The 24819-nt window shown below is 34.8% G+C and overlaps 2 protein-coding genes across 2 annotated transcripts; both read left to right on the top strand.

Moving 5' to 3' along the window:
* Window positions 1–206: 206 nt before the first annotated feature.
* LOC120298016 (olfactory receptor 6F1-like) lies at window positions 207–3148 on the top strand. Its single transcript, XM_039321333.1, has one exon. The coding sequence runs from the start codon at window positions 551–553 to the stop codon at window positions 1499–1501; it is 951 nt and encodes a 316-aa protein (XP_039177267.1). The 5' UTR covers window positions 207–550; the 3' UTR covers window positions 1502–3148.
* A 14698-nt stretch (window positions 3149–17846) lies between these two features.
* Window positions 17847–18788, top strand: LOC120298071 (olfactory receptor 6F1-like). The gene has a single exon (XM_039321411.1). It carries the CDS (start codon window positions 17847–17849, stop codon window positions 18786–18788), a length of 942 nt encoding a protein of 313 aa, XP_039177345.1.
* The last annotated feature ends 6031 nt before the right edge of the window (window positions 18789–24819 follow it).

The following is a 24819-nucleotide window of genomic DNA, read 5'->3' as shown; positions in this document are numbered from 1 at the left end:
TGGCACTAGTGTCAACAGCTTACATACAGTTGAAACTACAACTTTTAATATGGTCTTCTCACTTTGCAGAGTGTGGCCCCCATGAGAAATAACTTAACTGCCAATTGTAGGTTTCTCTTAAAATGAAGTATTTGATAATGATCCAATCCAAAATTTAATGAATCACCAATGTTAAATTAAAAATAATAGGTCCCATAAGCTTTATCAAATTTGATGATATTTTCCCATTGGTTTCTGTGGTGGAGCAACATAAATCTATTGAGGAGATTGAGCATGAATAATCTTTTTTATTTTAGATAGTAGAAGTACTGTACCTATAGAATATATGAGGGAAACTATCATAGCGGCAGGTTGAATGTGATCTCAGTATTCAAATTTCCAGAAACAAGGTTTTTTTTTTTAAAGGTTTTAAAAGATATTCTAAATGCAATATCATGAAGGTGAAATCAGACTTAGGGAAGACCTAAACAAAATATAAAATTGGTCCATTTCAAGTAAGGAAGCCAGAGTCTAAACAGTATGCTTTCCCCCAATTTCAGCAAAGACAAATATGGGACAAATGGAAAAGACCAATGAAGGAGCAGAAAATCAAACAAAAGTGATGGAATTCATTCTTCTTGGCTTCCCTGGATCTCATTATATACAAATGTTTGTCTTTATTATCTTCCTTATCATGTACATTCTAACAGTTTTGGGAAATGTTGTCATCATCATTCTCATAATCTCAAATCAGCATCTCCATACTCCCATGTATTTCTTCCTTTGCAATCTCTCTTTTCTGGAAATGTGGTATACAACAGCCTCTGTTCCAAAGGCCCTTGCCACCATTCTTGGATGGAATAAAGCCATTTCTTCCATTGGCTGCATTATGCAGATGTACTTTGTTTTTTCTTTGGGATGCACAGAATACTTTCTGCTATCTGTCATGGCTTACGACCGATATTTGGCCATATGTTATCCATTGCGTTATACCATCATCATGAGATTCCATTTATTTAGCATGCTAGCAGCTAGCTCTTGGCTCTGTGGATTCATCATTATTTCTGTGCCAACTTTTCTGATCTCAAGATTGACTTTCTGTGGACCCAATGTGATTAATCACTTCTATTGCAACATTGATTCCTGGATAGTTCTGGCTTGCAGTAGTACTTATGATGTTGAAATGGCAGCTTTTATTATATCCATCTTTGTTATATTGGGACCCTGTGCTGTAACTCTACTTTCCTACATTTATATAATTTCTACCATCCTGCGTATTCCTTCAGTCAAAGGGCAGCAAAAAGCATTTTCTACATGTTCCTCCCATCTTGCTGTTGTCATCATTTGGTATGGTTCCACTATTTTTCTCTATGTTAAGCCTTCTAAATGGACCTCTTTAGAAATGACCAAATTAGTGAACATTTTGAACACAGCTGTAACTCCCTTGCTGAATCCCTTTATTTACACACTAAGGAACAAAGAAGTAAAGGAGGCATTTAAGCATACACTATATTGGCATTAAAGAAAAAATGTTGGTTATAAAAATAGATTTTAGTTTGAATAGTTTTAAAGACAATGTACATATAATTCTATTTTTACATCATGTTTTTAAATAACTTTAATAAGATTTTAATAAAAAGACAATTGAAAACTAACTGAAACTAAGATTTAGAATATAGAAAAGTAAAAGAAAAGAAAGAAAAAATTAAAAAGACAAAGACAGGAAGAAACATTTATTTGTTGTAGAGAAATTGTAGGATATAGATGTAATATTGTAGGATATATGTAGAGTAGAGAAGAAAACCTGGGCAGAAATCTGGCAAAACTCCAGAAAAAAAGCTGATCATGGATTAGGGGCTTCACTCCCTCAACAGCCTCAGAGGAAAACTTGGAAAAACCAAATTTGGGCTACCTATGAACTTTGCAGCAAAGTATAATTTTATTTTGGGAAATCTACTATTTCTGAAATAATAGGTAAAAAGTATATCAGAATTTGATTAATTTTCTATTTGGTAATGAGTCTACAATTATATGGTGGTCTGTACTAATTAAATAATTGTTTTTAATTCATACTTAAGATTCAGTTTTCTTTATTATGAAACAGGTAATATTATCTTGAAATCTGCATAGATCACTGAATATTGTTCAGGTATTTATTTTCCAGTTTGGCACCAGATGTATCATTATAATTTGGGCAGATGCAATTAATTTTTCCAATATTAAAAAGTTGCATTTTTAATATGTGAAAGTATTATCTCCAAAGTTCTCATTCTTTAAACAAAACTCTGATTATTTTATATCTCTGTGAATTTGATCTAAGAGGGAAAGTATGGCCTGAATCAATTAAACACATGTAAATTGTACAGTACACAACATTTTGTCACTTCTTATTGCAATAATGCTGTGAAATAGGCTGCGCTGAGGGAGAGTCATTGGCTCAATTAGTTCCTGTACTTTGAATCCAAGACTTCTGAATTGCACTTGCACATCTTAGTGATCACATCAATTTTCTTGTTTGAACTGTTTAAATATTGTCAGTGTTGACTCATCAAATACTTATATATTTCTACATTGAGTCACCTGATTTCACAGCAGTTAAATCAAGGATTTAAGCAGCTAAAACACAACAACCACAGAAATATTTCCTCAATCGTGATTGAGTAATACAGAGGTTCCTTCTCAAGCTCATGACAGATCTTCTGGGAGTGAACAATCCCAGTTTTTCCTCAGGAAGGGACAGGTGTTAGAGAGAGAAGGGGGTGGGGAATTCTTCATAGTGAGTCTAGGTGCTTGGTACACATCACAATAAAATGTAAAAGTTAAAATCTGAATCATATCATGGTAAAATCTGGCTTTTTGTAACTGTGATCTAATGTTGTATAGAAATAACACATTGGTTTGTGTACAACACTTTTTTTTTCAGTTTCCCCATCTAGTTACTTCTCTTTAATTTTATTTTGTTGAACATTCTGTACTGAGTGAAAATTAATAAAATTGTATCTCTAATAATATTTACACAAGGAGTTTGAATGTCATAACTTACACACAGAAAGTATTTGATTCTCAAGCTGATTTGTACGCATCTATGCCTTTTAATGATAAATTGCTTTCTGAAATGGATAACAATTAAAATAAAATGTCAATTTTAAAACATATTATCAAACAAATAAATAAGGACTTTATTTGAATAAGATTTAGAAACTTTATTAAAAACAAATACTCTTTATACAACAAATTAAACTTTAAAACAAGAAGATAATGATGTCCTGACTTTCTTTAAGATACAAATCAAAATCACTGAACTTATTCTAGTGTCAGTAGGTGTTAGGGAGAAAGATATTCTCAGAAAGTATTAGTATGGATGACTAGATTCACAACAGGCTCAACACAAAACAAGTGATGAACTTGCATGCAACCCAAGAACAGCCAACAGACCATTAGAACTGGATCATAAGTACTTTTTGAGGAGTAACTCAAAAGATCACTAAGTGATCAGTTGTAAATCAAAGACTGTATAAGACAAGACAAGACAAGACATAACCTTTATTGTTATTTTTTTTTACTGTGGGCACAATGGCACACATCAAAAATGAAATTTAGTTGCCCGTTCTCAAAGTGAAACGCATACATGACACACAACTAAGCATACTATATATAACGTATGTATAGACCCACACCCTTACTTATACATAACAAATAAATATTAAATACTGTCCATCTTGAATATATAATGGAAGGAGGAAGCTTGAGAGTTCACAAGGTTAATGCTTTATGGAATGAAACTATGGCTGAATCTGGATGTTCTGCTATGGCTACCATGAAGCCTCCTCCGAGAAGGTAACAAGGAAAACAGGTTGTGAAGAGGATGTGTAGTGTCCCTGATAATCTTACGGACCCTGCTCAAGCAGCACTTCTGTTCTATGTCCTGGGTGGGAGGGAGGGAACTGTCAATGATCTTTTTAGTCATTCTCACCACTCTCTGCATCACCTTCCTGTCTGAAGCAGTGATGCCTCCAAACCAGACTGTAATGCTGTATGACAGGATGCTCTCGATCGTCCCCCTGTAGAAAGTGGTCAGGACAGGGGAAGGAAGAAATGCTTTTCTCATGCAACACAGAAACTGCAGGCGCTGCTGAGCCCGCTTCACCAGTTTCTCACTGTTGAGCGACCAAGCAAGCCTACTCATTAGCTGCACACCCAGGAATTTGATGCTGGTAACCATCTCCACAGGTGAATCATTAATGCACAGAAAAGTGTGTCTGTGCCTGCCTTTTCTGAAATCAACAATGATCTCTTTGGTTTTTCCAGTATTTAAAATAGGCTGTTTTCCTTACACCAGTTCACTAAACCCTCAATCTCCTTGCGGTAAGCACCCTCATTGTCATCTTGAATAAGGCCCACTACTGTTATATTTACCACAAACTTCACCATAAGGTTGGTGACAAACCTAGCACAACAGTCATGGGTCAACAGATGAACAGCAGAGGACTTAAGGAGAACCTGTGCTCAAGAAAAAGGTATTAGAGGTATTTGTTCCAACTCGCACATATTGGGACCTGTTGGTAAGAAAATCAAGAATCCAGTTGCCCAAAGGAAAGTTTAAGCCTAAAAGCCCCAGTTTGTCTGCTAGATGCTGGGGAATGATTCTGTTAAACACCAAACTGAAGTCAACCACAACAAACACATGTGAGTATTTCTTTCCTCTAAGTGCTTCAAGCTCAGATGGAGAACAGAAGAAATATCACCCTCCGTAGAGCGATTTAGTCAGTAGGCAAACTGAAGCGGGCCAAATGCTGGCAGGAGGCTAGATACAATAATGTCCTTTATCAGCTTCTCAAAGCATTTCAAAATGGTGGATCTCAGTGCAACCAGATGGTAATCATTGAGGCCTGTAATTGTGGACTTTTTTTGGCATGATATGGATTGCTAGCAACATTTTCTATGCCCAGAAGCATATCTGCAGCATCAGCTATCAATAATCAAAGTTATCTGAATACAATTGAAGCAGTAATTTGGTAGTGGTGAAGATGCTGGCCTAAAAAGATGATGGCCATCTTAAAACACGATGGGACCACTGCCTGCTGCAATGAGAGATTGAAAATATCTGTGAGAACACAAGCCAGTTCCTCTGCACATTCCTTGAGGACATGTGCAAGGATGTTATCTAGGCCTGCTGCTTTCGGAATGTTATCTTTCTGTAGTGTTTTTCAGACAGAGGTGACATCAAAGCTTAGCACTTGCGCATCAGGATGGGGCACAGCTTTCCTAGCAGGAGTGCTATTTGATGCCTCAAATCTGAATATTTGAATCAGCGTCTCAGAGAGTATTCTGTCAAGAAGAATATGGCTAATAGTAACCCATGTGAAAGATCTTTGCCATCTGAGAGATACTTATCTACTCTGTAATTAATGAAATCACTAGTATGTATTTATTTTCTTGCAGTCAATAACAATCAAGGCTAAAAATACAAAGACATGAATTCTGAATCCTATTGTGCTGACATTCAGAGCTATGGGCAATAGAGATTTATGACTAATTTGGAAGCCTGATGTAGAGAACATTGCAGCATTCTGTTTGACGAAAGATGAGACTATCCAACTGTGGCATCGTTAAGCATGGAAACTTCCAGTGGTTGCTACTGCTGCTGTTACAGTTGCTGCTCCCTCCTCCTGCATGTGCAAATGGAACAAAAAAGTGTAGTCATTCTACAAATATGCAAGAGAACATATACAGACCAGGAAAAGTGATTATTGGAGGTGTTCTTTCTCTAATCTATCCTATAGTTCATTTCCACAATTTTAATGAAATTTCAAATTGGATATATGACACTTCTGTGTAAGTTTTCTCTTAAAGTACTTCTTACATTGAAACTATTATTATAAACTTAAATAAATAAATATAATACCAGGTCCTCGGGAAGGATTCAATAGGTAGATAAAAATGACAAATTGAGTCTTAACATGTGGCTATCTGTGCAACCAATCATACTAATAAATTTATTAGATGTTATGGGAAATGTCTGGAGCTAAGAAAGATGTATCCATTCTCAGTCATCGATTAAACTACTAAAGTTGAAACAGGTTCTTGAAGCAACAACATTAGTAAAGCCTGTGAATTAGGGTTATGCAGAAATTACCCAGTTGCTTTAAACATCTGAGGTTCATATAGAGTTTTATCAGTGATATGTCTAGGGATAGCTCATTCTCAATTGTTTCTGGTGCCAATGTATGTTGCTGTGATGCTGCAAACTTTTCTTTTTAATTTACCTCCACAAGCAAATTTATATTTTTAATTAAGTTTATTTTTTTAACTAAGAAGACAATCAGAATCCTAGCATTGTGAAGCAACCAATGAAAGTTTGTCTCTCTCCCTCTTTCCTGTTACAAGTCCCCTAGAAAAATCACTATCACTGAATTTTTCCAGGGTTTATATATGCATTTTCTGGAAAGCATTAAAGATTGTTCTATGCATTTTTCTATGCATGTATCTATACATAGCAACTGCTGCACTACCATCACTCACATGCCTAAATTCAAGAATGCTTGTGTCTTTTGTCTTGAGCTCTCCTATAATTTCAATTCATAAAAAGGTTCTACTTTTCATATACTGCATATGCTAAATATCTCTGAATTATTCCACAATATTAATTCATGCAGATTTGGAAAACAGATATCATAGACTCCATAGTTATATATATATATATATATATATATATATATATATATATATATATATATATATATATATTTCTTATGGAATAAATCACCTTTGAATATTTTGCATTGATTACTTTCTTGTTTATCTTACTATTTTTCAACATCCCCCAAATGTATTCTCCATCAAATCGAGCTAAAAAATAAAACAGTGGAAGCAACATAAGGCAATGCTACATTAAGTGAAGTCTCTCACCAAAATCAATGATTAACTTTCAGCATAAGATATAATTCGCAATAAAGTCTCTCCAAAAATATTTCTCTCTCGTAATTTGTAGAACAGATCCTTTCCCAGTCTGTGAGGATTGCAGTTCCACAAATTTATAAACAGCATTGTAATATTCCTAGAATTTCTGGGTTATGGGTGGAAGATAACACATGGCTGCTAGATTAAGAATCACAGATTAGAGCAATTCTATTCCAGTAACAACAGAATTGTCAACATCTCTTTTCCTGGGAAAAAATTCAGCCTTTTTTATCTGTGGGTTAGAAACAATGATACATTGTTTCTAATGTCAGTTTTTCATGCTCAGTGTTGATATTATTACAGAATAAAGATGAAACATTATCAACATATTCTTGCCCTGATTTTTGCAATTGATGAAATTGATAAGAATCCAGAACTCCTGTCCAATATCACTTTGGGTTTTCATATTTTTGACAATCTTTTTGATTCAAAGACAACATACGAGACTGTTCTGGACCTATTGTTCTCAAAGAAGAAGAATACATCTAATTACAAATGTGATAAGAAACATCTATTATCTGTCATTGGAGGCTTCACTGTTGAAAATAGCATCCAGATGGCCACAATATTAACTACTTACAAGATTCCACAGGTGTGTATTTATATCTGCAGTAACAATTTGGATTCTTACATTTGTTGTCATTTATGATCAGATTATCTGCTGCTTAACTATATTCTGTTCAGCTAACTGTCTTAATGGGGAGAGGCTTGTAATTTTAATATACTTTTTTTCACTTATAAACATGAAGCCAGACATAATCACAGTATATCATTTCAATGGATTAGAATTTGTATTCAGGAAGTTCTAAGTATTGATTATTCAAGTATTTAAATCAGGGGTGTTGTGACATATCAAAATTTTTTTTTCCATTGCTGGCAATGGGGTGGGTGCAGTTTTGCCATGATGCATACGACCCATGCGCCAACAGTTTGACACCCCTGATTTAAATGATCAATTGAAAATACTATTTTGTGGCTGAGAATCTTTTCAACCATTTCATCAATAAAGTGTACTCTAGATGAGGTGTTTTACACTGATGGATCAGAAGATTTGGAGTCTCACTAGTGGAATTATAATACAGAATGTCCTCCTACTAGAGATTTGGTTGATGCCTGCTTTAGGAGAGGTTTTGCTTCAGATATCCCCCTCCCCCGGTTTAGAATAATTGAATCTGCTTTCCTACAAAGTTATTTAAGAGTAAGACTTATGGTATTCTGGCATTTATTTCTATAAGACATAATTTTACACATTTTATAGTTTATCTTTCTATTAGTTTTTACTTTACTTGTTTTATAATCTTTACTGAATATAATATTACTTTAAAAAGAGAAGAAGTCTAAACGAATAATTTATTGCTGTACTTTAATTTGACAACAATAAATAGAAGATTTATATGAAGGTTTTATTAATTTTATTTGGGGATATATATGTTGTTTTATTTTGGTATTTGGTATTGTATTCAGAAAAAAAAAAGAAATCATTGGAGAAATATTTAATCTCCCAGGATTATTTTCTCTCCATTAGCTCACTTATGGTGAATTTCAGCCTGAATCAAGTAGTAAAATTGATTTCCCATGTCTATACTGGATGGTGCCCAGAGAATCTATTGTGTTTAGAGGGATAATCCAGTTACTTCTACACTTTCAATGGAAATGGATTGGCCTTATTGTTTCTGATGATGATGATGGAGAAAACTTTGTGCAGAAACTGACACCTATGTTGGCCCTCAATAGCATATGCATTGCCTTCCTGAAAAGAGATACAGCAAAGAATTATCTTCCTGTCAGTTACTCAGCTAAAAATACTATAAAATTATTAATAACACTTAACTCAACAGATGCTAGTGTAATTACCCTCAGCATGGGCTCTGAATTAATTAATATCTTGACATTCTTCTTAGAAAAAAATGAATTAACATTCAAAGGGCGTGTAGAAAAAATTTGGATCATGCCAGTTCAATGGTATTTCAGTATTAGATCTAAAAATGAATTGCATGGCAGAAACATTTTCCATGGCTCCTTCTCTTTCTTGGTTCAAACAAATCCAGTGCCTGGATTTAAAGATTTTCTAGATAACATGAATCTAGATGAGACACCAAATCACTTCTGCTGTGTTTTTGGAAAGTGCATTTAATGCATGTGAAAAATGTAGAGGAGAAGAGAAACTGAAGCAACTCCCGGCACACGTATTTGAGATGGAACTCTCTAGTGAGAGCTACAATATCTACAATGCTGTTTATTTCTTAGCACATGCTTTACATGCTCTATACCTTTCTAAAGAAAGAATCTTCCAAAATAGATTTCAATGTAAGCATTTGAATATTCAGCCATGGCAGGTAAAGAAATTTCAGTGTCTATATGCATTTATGTGTGTCTGTATGTTTGCATTCAGATTTTTATTTGTGTGACCTAAAAGATAAGAGTCAAAACCAGTACTTTCCTAAAGATTTTCTCAGGCGTTTAAGAGGAGGAAGTCTGTTATAGACATACAGGCATAGAGAAATTCATACTATTGAAGTTATATAATTGTTTTTAAATATATAAATGTTCAAATATTGTGTATAAATACATATTGTAAGCAGGCATTTCTCTTGGTCCCATCGTATAGTTATTAGGGACCCCAACCTATAATATTGTTAAACAATTGACAAAAAAAGCTTAGATATCTCACAAAAAAGAGCAAATATTCTGTCAACTCTGCATTATAGTGCCTCCCCCCAAAAAATCAAAACCTGAATTAGAAGAAGATGAGATCATGCTTTCTTTTGATATCAGGGATTCCTTATAGCCATAGACCCAAAATTATAAATGAATTAATCCAGCACATAACATACCTAACCAAATACAGTAAGACTAAAATATTCAGAATCGTGAATCTCATAAACCTTTGCCTTACTTTCAGTTTGACAGACAAATATACCAACTAAACAAATAAACACCCATGGGATTGCCATTCTTAAGATTCATGGTAGAGAATGTAATGTAATATCTCGAAACTACAGTATTCCTATAGATACAATCCAAAGTATTGATCCAATATTAGAGAACTCCTTTGTCATAATAAAAAAGGAATAATTAGAGAAGGCACTTGAAATTATCAACATCATCTTCAAAGGAACAAGATTCACAAAGAAAAAAAAAAACATGATATCACACTACCCTCCCTGGATATCCTCATCAGCCAAGACAAGAATGGCAAATTAAAAACACTAGTCTATTGTAAAATCTTCCACTCTCACCAAATGCTCTACTACCAAAGTAACAACCCAACAAGAGAAGGGGTTTAGATGAGGGCAAACAAGTGCAGAAACTTCATGAAAAGGAAACAGATTCACTATACTGCATCCTCCAAAAATGTATGGCAGTGTTGTTTGAATTGTATTGGGTTGGGTGGTCAGGCACTTTTTGATAAAGTTGCATGGATATCCATTTTGTTGAAATGTATTGGATAGATGATCTGTTTCCTTTTTGTGGTGTTCAGGGTTGCTACAGTGAGTTTGTGCTCATCTAAAAAAATTTCTTCTGCAGCTTCTCTTGTGGGATGTGTAACACTGCCATACATCAAGAACATTTCAGAAACCACCAACAGACTATTACAGCCACATGGAATCAACACAGCACACAAGCCAGCTAAAGCCCTTCAAAACAGCCTAAATAAACCAAAAGGCCCATCAGCCCCAGGAGGAAAAACTGAAGGTATCTACAACATACAGTATAATGACTGCAACAACCATTATGCAGAATAAGTGGGCAGAAGACTGGAAGAATGCATCCATGAACAGGAAGAAGACATGATGAAACCTTTTTAATTTCACAACATATGGACAGACTTAATCATTGTTTCAACTGGGAAACTGACTGTCCTAGACCAAATCAAGTTCAAAAATGCTAGGGAATTTCTAGAAGTCTGGCACACTGACAAATTAACAATCAATAGGCACATATACATAAATAATGTCTATCTAATATGCAAAGGAGACAATCAACAAACCAAAAAGGGGAAAAAAGAGCAAAGCACCAGCAATCAGCATTCAGATGAGCATAGATTACCTCCAAGATTAATATTAGACCAACAGTCAAGTAAACAATACCCCAATCAAGGAACTGCCAAACAAGCCAACAGTAAACAGCTCAATCAAAGAACCCTTTAAGACAAGCCTCACCAACACTGACAAGGCAAGCCTCTAGAACAGGGGTGTCAAACTGCCGGCCCGCGGGCCGGTTTCATCATACTGAAGCCATGCCCACCCCATTGCCCACAATGCAAAAAGAGTCACGATACATCACAATATGTCACATGATGTAGCAAGTTTGACACCCGTGCTCTAGAATATAAACTGAGAGCAAACCTCACTTCTTACTAACAGTGATGATGTTACCAAGTTTGGGTAATGAAACATCTGTAAGAAAGCAACCAAGTTCTGAGAGCACTTAAATGCCTCATTCATTGCCATATTATAGTACACATACAAATTAAGCATTAAAATAATGTATTCCATTCATTTATTTTTCTTTTATTCTAGCTTCAAAGTTTCCTGAGAAATATTAAATTTAACAATAGTGCTGGTCATGAAATCTCATTTGCCTATGGGGAATTCTTTGCTGGCTTGGATGTCATCAACTGGATCACTTTTCCCAATCAAACATACTGTAAAATCAAAGTGGGAAAGCTTTCACTAATGCAAGAATTCACTATCTCTGAAAATGCTATACAGTGGAATACAGGATTAAAGCAGGTAAAAAAAACAACACAGTTTAAATTACATTGATGGATAGTGCTGTTGTGCTGTTGATCACTTTTTGGGTTTCTCTGATCACTGCAAAGTATGGAAAATTCCACATACATTTAGATATAGTATTGTAGAACTAATAGGAAAGTGTGCTATATAATGTAAGTAACAAATTTAATTGTGAGATACATACACAGTAATATATGAACTAAAATTCAGGGTGGATTATTACTAGCAATGATGATGATCATCATCATTGTACAGTGTATATTCAAATTTCTTAACTAAAGATAGTTCTTGTGTACTTTCTCTTTTTATTTTATATAGAGTTGTGACAAAAAATAGAAACCAGCTTGTGTAGAAGAAGAAGGTCCCTAAAAAAGTAGGATTAGACTGGTATAATAATAATAATGTTTACAACACATTTTATAAAACTAGGTACCTCCCCATTCATTGTGTGTTGAAAGTTGCCATTTAGGACTAAGCAAGATACTTCAGGAAGGAAAATCAATATGTTGTTATGATTGTGTTCCATGTTCAAAATATATGATTTCTAACCAAACAGGTAAGTGATAATTTACACATGTGTACTAATTATGTTTCAACATGTATGTTACAACTGAGCAAAATATTCATTCTCTCGTTTCTCTAGAGATAATTATTGTAGTTAAATATGCATATTATTTTCTAGAACTGTTACTTGTAAGAGGCAAGATAGTCTGAGCAGAAAAAAAGATAAAAAAGAGAATATTAATCTACTAAATTTTCTCCAGGAACCTGGAAAACACTTACTGATATGGTTGTCATGCTATCAGTAGAAACCAAAGGGGAAAAAGAAGTATAGACAAACTATTGCCCTCTTCCCTAATACAAGGATGAGGAAGAATAACCAAGTTAGAAGGGTCCTTGGAGGACTTCTAGTTCAGTGGTTCTCAACCTTTCTAATGCCGCGACCCCATAATACAGTTCCCCATGTTGTGGTGACCCCCAACCACTTATACATCACTGGGTGCCAGGGGCGTGGCCAAAGAAAAGGGGGAAAAATGGTGGACAGCCTTGTTTGGCGACCCCCGTGAAATGGTCGTTCGACCCCAAATGGGGTCCTGACCCACAGGTTGAGAACCACTGTTCTAGTCCATCCCCCTGCTAAGGCAGGAAATCCTACACCATTTCAGACAAAAGATTGTCCAATCTCTTCTTAAAAACTTCCATTTCCCCTCTCTCTCTTTCTCTCCCTATTAGCTGATCTGGAGAAGTTTATGCAATTTTTTTTAAGGAAAATTGTTAGAGTTTAATATTAATGAATTACCTGGAAATGCAACTATTTGAATCTAAACAGAGAAAAGTAGCATCTCACTGGATGGGCATGCAAGTCATCCTTGCATCTATGACGATGTCCTCATTCCATGAAAGAAGAACAGTTATCCTGTTGCTCACAGGTAGCAATAATAATCAATATAGTAGGAGTGGTCAAGCACCTTGATTTCAGGAAGTAGGGCTACTGAATATAAAATTGGGCCTATTTAGATGAACTAAAATGATTGATAAAATGTTACCCATCCCTGAGTATTAGATTGTTCTATTATCCTTATACTAGGTGTCTACACCTACTAGGTTGATGGAGAGCGACGGGAATAAATGCATCATGATACAAAATCTATGATTTCAGTTACTTGTATCCACTATTTGTGGATTACAAAAATCAGTTTGCATTCAATTGTCACTACATATGTTGTCATTTTTTTATGGATGACATTGGACACCAATGCCTCTTATTGTGTTTGGTTACCTGTTGTAATTTGAAACCATCTGATGGTAACTTTGTGAAATGTGCTGTTTCTCCTGGCACCAAAGATTAAAAGGAGAACTTGCTGATAATTTTTATCATCCTCAAAGGAAGATAATTAATATGTTGGTCTCTTCTGAAATTTGACTAGATTCTTTCCCCCCCTTTCAACTCATATTCTCTTTTATACATTTTCTTTGGATACCAGTTCACAAATTAATCACTACTTTTTAAAAAGGCAATGGAATTTCTGACTCAGCAATATTTGTTTCCTCATTTCAGATGCTGTTCATTGTATTCCATGCCCCCAGGATCAATATCCAAACAGCAATCAAGATCAGTGTATCCCAAAGATTTTAACTTTCCTTTCTTATCATGAACCAACTGGGACTGTTTTGGTTTCTTTTGCTATATCCTTTGCCTTTATCACATGCTTTGTGATATTAGTTTTTATAAAGAATTGGAACACACCCATTGTTCGAGCTAACAATCGGAATCTCAGTTGGGTTCTTCTTATCTCCTTACTTCTATCTTACCTTTGTTCCTTGCTTTTTATTGGTAAACTTTCTAAAGTGTCCTGCCTCCTTCAGATAACAGCTTTTGGCATAATATTTTCCATTGCAGTTTCTTGTGTGTTGGCAAAAACAATCATTGTTATTCTGGCTTTCATAGCTACAAAACCAGGAAACATATTTGCAAAATGGTTAGGGCAAAAAGTGGCAAATGCCATTGTCATTTCTTGCTCCTTCATTGAAGTAGCAATTTGTACTGCTAGGTCATTGATCTCACCTCCATTTCCACATCTTAACTTGGATTCACCAACTGGGCAAATGGAAATAGAATGCAGTGAAGGTTCCATCAACATGCTCTATTATGTTCTGGGCTATTTAGCCTTTTTGGCCATCTTCAGCTTTATTGTAGCTTTCCTGGCCCGCAAATTACCAGACACTTTCAATGAAGCCAAGTTTATCACTTTTAGCATGCTGGTTTTTTGCAGTGTTTGGATCTCCTTTATTCCAGTTTATCTGAGCATCACAGGGAAGAAGATTGTGATTGTGAAGATTTTTGCTATCTTGGCTTCCAATACTGGCCTCTTGACTTGCATCTTTTTTCCAAAATGTTACATCATTATTTTCCGGCCTGATCTTAATACCAAAAAAATGCTCACTAAAAAAAGGATCAATTAAATCAGAAGACAAAACTTGGGTTTCTTTTTTATGTCCTTATATTTATCTTAGGACCTGTAAATTAATGTTAGCTAGGAGTTATTATTGTTGTAGTTTGATAGGAGAATGGATTAGAAAAATGATTATTCAATTTCTCCAACCATTACAAATAAGGTATTTAAAAAAGGTAAAGGAGTCCCTGCGGATTTTACCCCGCTTGTCTTTGTCAACTATAGGGGGTGGTGCTTATCTCCATTTCAAGGTCATTGAACCAGCACTGTCCAAAGACATTTTTGTGGTCATGTGGCCATCAAGATGTCACGGAGCACTATTACCTTTCCACTGAAGTGATATCTATTTATCTACTTGCCTTGGTATGATTTTGAAGTGCTAGGTTGGCAAGAGCCAGAGTGAGGATGGGAGCTCATCCTGTCACATGGAGCTTAGATTTTGAAGCCAAGCTGCTAGCTTTCCAGCCAACAAGCACCATGTCTTAACCACTGAGGTACAGCACCTCCCATTACTAATAACAGTCTGATTAAAAGCACCACCTATAATAGAAGTACTGTATATTATCATAAATTCATTTTGGATCTGATTTGAGAAAAATGAACAAGTAAAAATGATGACATTAGAAAAATCCAATTTATAGAAATAAATGGAAGAAGTTAGATAACAGAATTAAGAGACCAGACAGAACAAAACTATAAATTTGAAGAGCTGATAAATAAGAATTGTAAAATGTATTTTGTCTTTCATAATCACAGATAATAATTATCTTATGATTTTTTTTTAAATCCATTTATTCTATTTTATTTTTCCTTTCAGATTGCATGGGACAAATAATTGCCTTTTTTATTCCTTGAAATAGAATATATTTCAAACCTCACTTCCCAAGTTGCTAATAGATTTGTTTAGAAATCAGAAAACTATTTAATTGACAAAATGCATCATATAATAATATGTTTTGCATGATGTGGGAATGATTGAATTCTTCCTGCCATTGTTCATGTTACATGATTTCTATTTGATGATATGTAAGTCATTGCACTAAGTTATTTCTCATTTTGGTTATTTTCGATCCATTGCTTCTTGTGTTGCCTTCAGGTGCTTTGGAGAATAACTTGACTTCCTCTTCTTTGTCACAACCCCTGAGATATTGGAACACTGCTATCATGTCACCTCTTGTCGTTCTCTTCATTAAACTAGACATACCAATCCCAGCAACCGTTCCTTATATGTTTTATCCTCCAGTCCCCTAATCATTTTTGTTGCCCTTCTCTGTACTCTTTCTAGAGTCTCAACATCTTTTTTACATCATGGTAACAAAACTGGATGCAGTATTCTAAGAATGGCCTTACCAAGCATTGTAAAGTGGTATTAACAGTTCATCCATCTTTTTATTTGAAATTTAGAAGACATTTTCTGGAGGAGTCTGTTGTTAGGGCTTTACTAATTGTGGACATTTAAATCCCAACTCTTGGTAGTTTTATTTATTGGTCTCTCCCAAAATGGCCACTTTAGATCTCATGATTCTATGTTGAAGGAATGTAATAATTGAAATTGGTATAATACACCTATAATGTTCCTTTCTATTACTGTCATCTAATACATGTTCCAAAACTACCATATATGAACCAAATGTAAATAAATAAATAAATTTGCAGATGTAGTGTGAGTAGCCTTGATATACGATTCTGGATACTACAGATTTAACATGGATTTCTCACTGTGCAGAGTCTGGCTCCAGGAGACACAACTCAAAGGTAAAGTGTGGCTTTTGGTCAAAATAATTTATATTGATAATGATCCAGTACAAAATTAAATGAATCATCAATTTTAAATCAAAAATAATAGATCCCATATGTCTTGTCTAATCTGATGATGCTTTCTTTGGTTTCTGTGAAACGTCTTCTACTGAGTGATCTTGAGGGAAATAGCAATATAAATCCATTGAGAAGGTTGAGCAAGAAAACATTTGACCTTTGGGATTCTTTCCAATGATAACAAAAGAAAATATATATTATTCATTCAAATTAGATTTTAGTTGCAAACTGTAATATGGTTTTGGCATAGGAATCATGAAAAAATAATATATTTGCGATATTTGAAAAGTTAAGTTTATTTATATATTTCTATCTTGCTATCGCTATTTATTCTGTCACATTTTTAGATAAAGAAAGAAATATGAATAATTATTACATAGAAGAGGAATTGCAAATTATCAAAATAGAAGTGCAAGTGCATTTCAGATTAAGAACCCAAGTAGCAAATATTTTGGTCTTTGTTTTTTAGGTCACTGAATACAAGTTTAGAAAATTTCAACTTTATATTCATGTTTTCTTCCAAAATTGCCTGTTCAACATACTTTCTTTGTCAAAACGTATTAACACCTGGTACATTCTAATATAAATAATAATTAAAAATAATATTAGACAATACCAGAAGGCATACTTAAAAAACATTTAAATTTTCTTTTTATTCTTTTGAAGCTCAGTTTGGATGGAAGGAGGTAAAAATAATATATTAGAATTAACCAAATATGTATTATTTCATGATTTTCAATTCCGACTATATTATAGCTATAGCTTTAAAAACAAGAAAATACTCTATATTTCGTAATTTACTATTTGTCTCAAATTTATTCTACAATGTAGTGGATACAATTTTTTTTAAGTGCCTTCCACCATAAATTGTAAAGCAATAGTAATGGGTATATATGCAAACATACTAACGCACAATAACACATATATACATTTGTCTGTTGGCATGCAACAAGCTTTGTCTATAAGATTTGCAATTTAGTGACTGAAGATCAAAATTGTGAATGAAGACATCAGACAGTGGGAGAATATAAGTGAAAAAATAATTTTAGAATGGAGAATTTGCCCTAGATAAGAGTTTTATTTCAGATGGTAGAAATAATTGCATAATATTTTTGGGAAGCTATCAGAGAGGAAGGCTGAATGTGATCCCATTATTCAAATTCAAGAAAGAGGGGTTTTTTTATTATTATTTTTAAAAGGATTTTATAATTATAATCTTATGTAGGTGAAATCAAACTTAGGGAAAACAAAAATCATGAAAAATTGATCTGTTTCAAGTATAGAATATATAACATAGAATCATGGGGCTAAAAGGGACCTCAGAGATCTCAAAGAATGAAAGCCTGAATTCAGTTAGTATGTTTTTTCTACATTTTCAGCACAGACAAATAGAGGACAAATGGAAAAGACCAATGAAAGAGCCCAAAATGAATCAAAAGTTATAGAATTCATTCTTCTTGGCTTCCCTGGATCTCATTATCTAAAAATGTTCATCTTTATAATCTTTTTTATCATGTACACTCTAACAGTTTTAGGAAATGTTGCCATTATCATTATCGTAACTGCAAACCTGCGTCTCCATACTCCCATGTACTTCTTCCTTTGCAATCTCTCTTTTCTGGAAATGTGGTATACAACAGCCTCTGTACCAAAGACACTTGCCACCATTCTTGGATGGAATAGAACCATATCTTTCATTGGGTGCATTCTGCAGATGTACTTTGTTTTTGCCTTCGGTTGCACAGAATACTTCTTGTTATCTGTCATGGCTTACGATCGATATTTAGCTGTATGTTATCCATTGCATTACACCACTATCATGGACTTCCATTTGTGTAGCATGCTAGCAGCTAGCTCTTGGATCTGTGGATTCATCATTATTTCTGTGCCAGCTTTTCTAATTTCAAAGTTGACCTTCTGTGGACCCAATGTGATCAATCACTTCTATTGCAACTTTGATTCCTGGATAGTTCTGGCTTGCAGCAGCACCTATGATGTTGAAATGGCAGCCTTTATTATATCCATCTTTGTTATATTGGGATCCTGTGTCATAACTCTACTTTCATACATTTATATCATTTCTACCATCCTACATATTCCTTCAGCCAAAGGGCAGCAAAAAGCATTTTCTACATGTTCCTCCCATCTTTCTGTTGTCATCATTTGGTATGGTTCCACTATTTTTCTCTTTGTTAAGCCTTCTAAATGGACCTCTTTAGAAATGACTAAATTAGTGAACATTTTGAACACAGTTGTAACTCCCTTGCTGAATCCCTTTATTTACACGCTAAGGAACAAAGAAGTAAAGGAGGCATTTAGACATTCATTGCATTGGCATTAAAGAAGAATATCTATTCGTTGGTTATAAAAAATAAGTTTTAGTATTAACAGTTTTTTTTAAAAGACAATCTATTGTGTGCTTTGAAATTTATAAGTTTGTATATTTATGTAACTTCACTAAGATATCCAAAGGAACAATGAACACTCAGGCATTGGTATTTTTCTAGTTACATTGAAAAAATAAGGCATTTTCTGTTGTTTAATTCCTAGTTCTTTATTTGTGTTTAGCATGCACTTTCATTTACACCTGTCCTTCACTAATTATACTTACCCTGAAAGAGAGATAAGTACTTTTCAGACCATTAGTATTTTGCTCTTTCATTTTCATTTTTTTCCATTTCATTTGCTTTCTCAAACTCTTCTTTCTTTCACCTTTCTAATTGACATACTGCATGATGAATATGCCAATTCAGTAGGATATACATGATTCAGTAATATCATTTACTGCATGGTGAATAAGCCAATTCAGTAAGTTACACATGAAAAATTACATAAAGAAATAAGTTGAATATCAAATGCAAAGTACAGAAAGTAACAGAAAATTTGTCTAAGAAATTATACAGTAATTTGAGATGATAAAGCAAGGGGCCATTTAGGAGCCACAAAGAAGAGGGAGTCAAGCTATTCTCCAAAGCGCCTGAAGGCAGGACAAGAAGCAACAGATGGAAACCAATCAAGGAAAAAAGCAACCTAGAACTAAGGAGAAACTTCCTGACAGTTAGAACAATTAACCAGTGGAACAACCTGCCTCCAGAAGCAGTGAATGCTCCAACACTGGAAGTTTTTAAGAAGAGACTGGACAGCCATTTGTCTGAAATGGCATAGGGTTTCCTGCCTGAGCAGGGGGTTGGACTAGATGACCTCCAAGGTCCCTTCCAACTTTATTATTATTATACTTTTTGTGTGAATTATGCTGTTGAATATTCTCAGTGAAGTTGCTTCTTCAATTACTTATGAATTTCTGCATTCAGTTACTTGATTCCACATCTCACAGATCTTCTGGGAGTGAACAAGATCAATCCTTCCACAGGAAGGGACAGCTATTAAGCAGAGAAATAGGTGGGGAATTCTTGTGAATCTAAATGCTTAGTATACACTAACACACATACAAACATATATGTATAGGCATATTTATATGCATATATAAAATGCTGTGATAAAACAGCGGAAAAGAGATTCAGAGATTTCAAAGTGACTTCAACCATGTGGGGCATACACACACATAATCATACAAACATATACACAAGCACACACACACACAAACAGATAGACAGACACACACAGAGACAGACATAAAGTTAAGTATGCATTATCTGTTACATTTCCTAATTTGTTGAGTGCACTTGCTTTGTTTTCTATGACCCCACTATCTATCTTCCCATAAAGTTTATTTGTTTAAAGTACTATTCTTTACTACAGTAGTTCTTGAATTAGGTGGGTCATCATGTGACTGACCTGATTTTATTACCTTTTTTTGTAGTGATCGCTAGCAAATGATGTAGTTGTAAAGCAACAGCTATGGTACTGTGTGTTCCCTAAAATAATACCCGGTCTTATTTTCTTTTTGCCTCCAAAACAGTCTTATTTTGGCGGGTGGGGGTGCACCAAAAGCCCCACCCACTTCTTCTGTGGCAGAAGGAGCAGCTTCCTTCTGCAGCTGAGAATAGAACTCCAGCCTGCATTTTAAAGTTTTACAGTTAGAGACCCCCAGAAGGGAATGGGACAACTTGCCACAGCCAACTCATTGCAGCCACCTTGCCAAAACCAACTCACCACAGCCAATTACACACAGCTTACTCACCACGGGACAACCCGCTATGGCCAACTCACCATGAAACAACTCACTGAGGACAATTTAACAATTCTATTTAATTATTTAAAATAAATTTAAAAATATTTTAATTTTTACTCTTCACATATTATTCTGTTCTTCCTTTTGCATCCTTTCTTTAATGATTCTTTTTCATAATTTCTTTGATATTAGTCTTGCAATGAGTTGTCCCACAGTGAGTTAGCCATAGTGAATTGTCCAGGAGTGAGTTGGTTGTGGTGAGTTGGCTATGATGAGTTGCCCGTAGTGAGTTGGCTATGACAACTTGTCATAGACCCTTCCAGAAGGCCTTTGCAGCCAAGGACTGAGCTACAGATTGAAACCATAGTTACTTCTCATTTGCAAAGGCCTTCCAGAAAGATCTCTGACTGCAAAATGCAGGCCAGAGCTTCATTCTTAGCTGGAGAATGAAGCTGCTCCTTCAGCCATTGAAGAAGTGGGCCAGCGAGGCAAGTGTCGATCCATGGGAAGCCTGGCTGCAATGGTAAGCTCCACCCTTTCACCCCAGCTTGATTTTTAGATGTGCACCTCGCTCCAAAACTAGAGTTTATTTTTATTTATATTAGTCCCACCCTGAAAAATCAAGCTAGGACTTTCGGGGAAACACAGTAGTTAAGCAAATACTGCAATCATTAAGTGAACCCATTGTTCATTATGTGGCATTTTTGCCAACTAAATGGCTAACTTTGCCTGTTTTGGCAAAGATGTTATGTAACTGCAGGAGACTGCAAAGTGCCATAAATGTGGGCTGGTTGACAAGTGCCAGAAATCTGTTCACATCACCATGGGGCAGGCAGAGTCAGAACTTCAGAACCAAGTCCTAAGTACATTTTGAGGGAATTCATCATAAATTCAAAACATCTCTAAGTGACTGGTTTTAACTCAAGAGCTGCTTGTATTAGCAGCCAGTTACAGGGGATCAAAAGAATGATCCTGAACCCTAAAGGCAAAAAATGAAAGATGGAATCCTTTTTAACAATAGTTAAAAGGAATCCAGGTTGGGGAAATAAACACTTTTGCAACTTGAAGGAGCTATATATTGAGAACTGTGGAAACTGACAGATTATAGCTCATATTCCTTCAAGTTGTGAACAGAAAACTGTGTCAAACACTACTCTTTTGTTTTCAGAATTCAGAATAACAAAATATAAAAGAGTTGGAAAGGAGCTTGGAGGTCCAACCCCTTGTTCAGGTAGGAAACCATATACAATTTCAGGCAAATTATTGTCTACTCTCTTGTTAAAAACCTCCAGTATTGGAGCACCCACAATTTCTGGAGGCAAGTCATTTCACTGATTAATTGTTCTGACTGTCAAGAAATTTCTCCTTAGTTCTAGGTTGGTTCTGTCCTTGATTAGTTTCCATCCATTGCTTCTTGTCTACCTTCAGATGCTTTGTGCAGTCCCTTAGATTTTGGAATACTGCTATAATGACACCCTTAGCCCTCCTTTTCACTAAACTAGACATATCTAATTCCTGAAACTGTTCTTCATATGTTTTAGCCTCCAGCTAAAGACAAACAGTATGTCAGTGCAGATCTTCTCTCTTATTTAAATATGGCTCCAAAATTGATGCTTTATCTCTTTGGGTTAAATTAGGGTCAAATATTTGTGTTGTTGCAGTCTGCAATTTTTCAAGAGTAAGTCATACATTATGGAAGGAAAGTTGCATAAATGAAGAGGAGTTCAGAAAAGAACATCTTCCCTGTATAATTTTTAAGATTAATTGTCGGTTACTTCTCTGTTTATAATTTCACTTCAATATCATTTAATTTACCCAATTTTTCTATTTAAAAAAGATGTTCTCTTATATTCATTGCATTGTATGCTGAGCAATGATGAGTGATTTATTTTATATACTGTGCTTTTACATGAGTTATCATAGTAATAATAATAATAATAATAATAATAATAATAATAATAATAATAATAATATCTGGCTGACTGTGCGATGATCGATAATAATAATAATAATAATAATAATTGCAAAAGGCGGCCTTACTAGGAACTGCTTCCATCCTACAACGATATCTGTAATACCATCAAACATCCACATCTGCCTATCCCAGGTCCTGGGTAAGGACTCGATATGTAGACAAAATGCCAAATCCAGTCTGAACATCTGGCTGACTGTGCGATGATCCATAATAACAATGATGATGATGATGATGATGATGATGATGATGATGATGATGATGATGATGATGGAAGGGACTTGGAGGTCATTGAATCCAACCTCCTGCTCAGGCAGGAACCCTACACCATTTCAGACAAATGGCTGTCCAGTCTCTGTATTTGCATACTTAACAGATATTCCAGAAAAAAATAATCCTGCCCACCCATCATAGTATTTTAAAATAAAGTTTCTTTGTCTTGCGAAACACTGCATATGATTGATTCTAGGGGGTGGGTGGGAAACACACCCACAAAACAGACAAGTATGCACATACAAATCAAATCAAAACAACAACAACCAACCCTGATGCCTTCTTTATTTCTTCAATTTATACGCTGCTCATCTGATTGTTATAGTGGCATAATAAAAAAGATAAAACAAAACAATTAAAATTACAAAAGTTTACATAAAGAGTAAAAAACAAGAGGATAAGTGAAATGGGTGTGGGAATCTTCTCTCTACCTCCCTAGCATGGAGCTCCAGCACAAATCTAAAAGATTGGAAGACTAAATCTCTGGTTCCCGTGACCATTTCAGATTGAACCTGCAAAAACATTTAATCTGATACATTCATATGCTCAGTATCTTTACTACACTAAATTTTCACATTACATAGTCTTAGAATATTTATGATTTGCTTTACATCAATCAGGGCTGGTTTTGGTCAAACAAAACAATACAATACCATAGAGAAAAAAATGAAGCTATTTTTGGGGTGAATTGCCTAATTCATACTTAGCACCAAGATAAATCCACTCCTGCCCTTTTGAACACATTGATCTCTGTACTGAGATCAGTTCCCACCCTCCTGACCTTCTGCAAGAGCTTAAAGACCTGACTGCCAACTGGCCTTGAGCTCCACTAGGGGACTGTCACTCTAGATTGATTGATAGATTAACAACAGATCCCACCTTCCCCTACTCATAGAAATAGCACTTAGGCTTTTGCTCCTTCTCGATCTTCTGAGTGAAGTTCTCAGTAATCCATTAAATCAATGAACATCTCTGGCGATAAAGATACATTTAGTTTTCCACTGATTTGTATTCCCCCCTTTATTATTCAGAGAACATTAAACTTTCTTAGCATTTCATTGACAAATGGAAAGAAAAGTACCCAAAGTTACCAATATTGGGCATACTGGTCTGCATTGTCAAACTGGATTCTATTGCACTGACCAAAAGTATTTCAAGAAAATTAATGTCACAATTAATTTAATCCCAGTGGTGAGCTGTTTCTAATTGGCACCCTATCATAGAAGTAAACTTTTTGGGGTGAGAAAATGCACAAAGGAAAGAATTTTGATTGCTTCATAAACTTTTTTCAAAAAATGTGATACTTTCTGAAGTATATTATCATAGCATGAAAGTACAATTGCTGCTTCAGATTTGGAACAAATAGAACTGGATTGCAATTAAATTATTGTAGTGCTATAAAAAGTTAATAATTAGCCTTTGGTAGTTGCAAATTTAATAGTACTGGGCTACATTTATATGTATTCCCTTGAAAAATGAACACTTAGAGTATCTGTTTATTAATATTAAATTTATCTTCTACATTTCTGCCCAAGGTGGAACACTTAAGTGATTATTTAAAAAAAAAAATAAAAGAATTAAAGGAATGAATGACCACATTCTCACAATGAAATAATTGATGCCTCTCTGAGTTTTCATTTTAGATAGAAAATGTGAATGGAAAAAATATTCAAAAGGAAAAAAAAATGGTAAGAAGAAACCTATTCTTCCCATTCTCTCCTAGCCTTGTTAAGTGAGTCACAGAGTGAGTATGGGTTTTTTAAACATTTATTTATTTCTAATGTTTTGAAACACAGAGACAAAAACAAAACAGATAACAAATATCCATAATCACTCCAAAATGAGGAGATCAGCAATGCAGTTTCATTGAAACAGTTTTGGAGAATGTGGTTAGGGTGGGAACACTGTTCCTGCCACCTGTAAAAGTTGAAATTCAACCTTGCTGAGCAGTACCTTTGTTTTAAGAGTCTTTTACATCAATCTATAATTGGTCAA

This window comes from Crotalus tigris, unplaced genomic scaffold (assembly GCF_016545835.1).
Source record: "Crotalus tigris isolate CLP2741 ecotype Arizona unplaced genomic scaffold, ASM1654583v1 scf7180000023738.1706062, whole genome shotgun sequence".
In the NCBI taxonomy this organism is placed as follows: Eukaryota; Metazoa; Chordata; class Lepidosauria; order Squamata; family Viperidae; genus Crotalus; species Crotalus tigris.
Note: the sequence above shows the minus strand (reverse complement) of the source record. Positions and strands in the feature narration are given on the sequence as shown.

Coding starts and splice junctions, on each gene's coding strand:
- LOC120298016 (XM_039321333.1), top strand. CDS start 551: ATGGGACAAATGGAAAAGACCAATGAAGGAGCAGAAAATCAAACAAAA.
- LOC120298071 (XM_039321411.1), top strand. CDS start 17,847: ATGGAAAAGACCAATGAAAGAGCCCAAAATGAATCAAAAGTTATAGAA.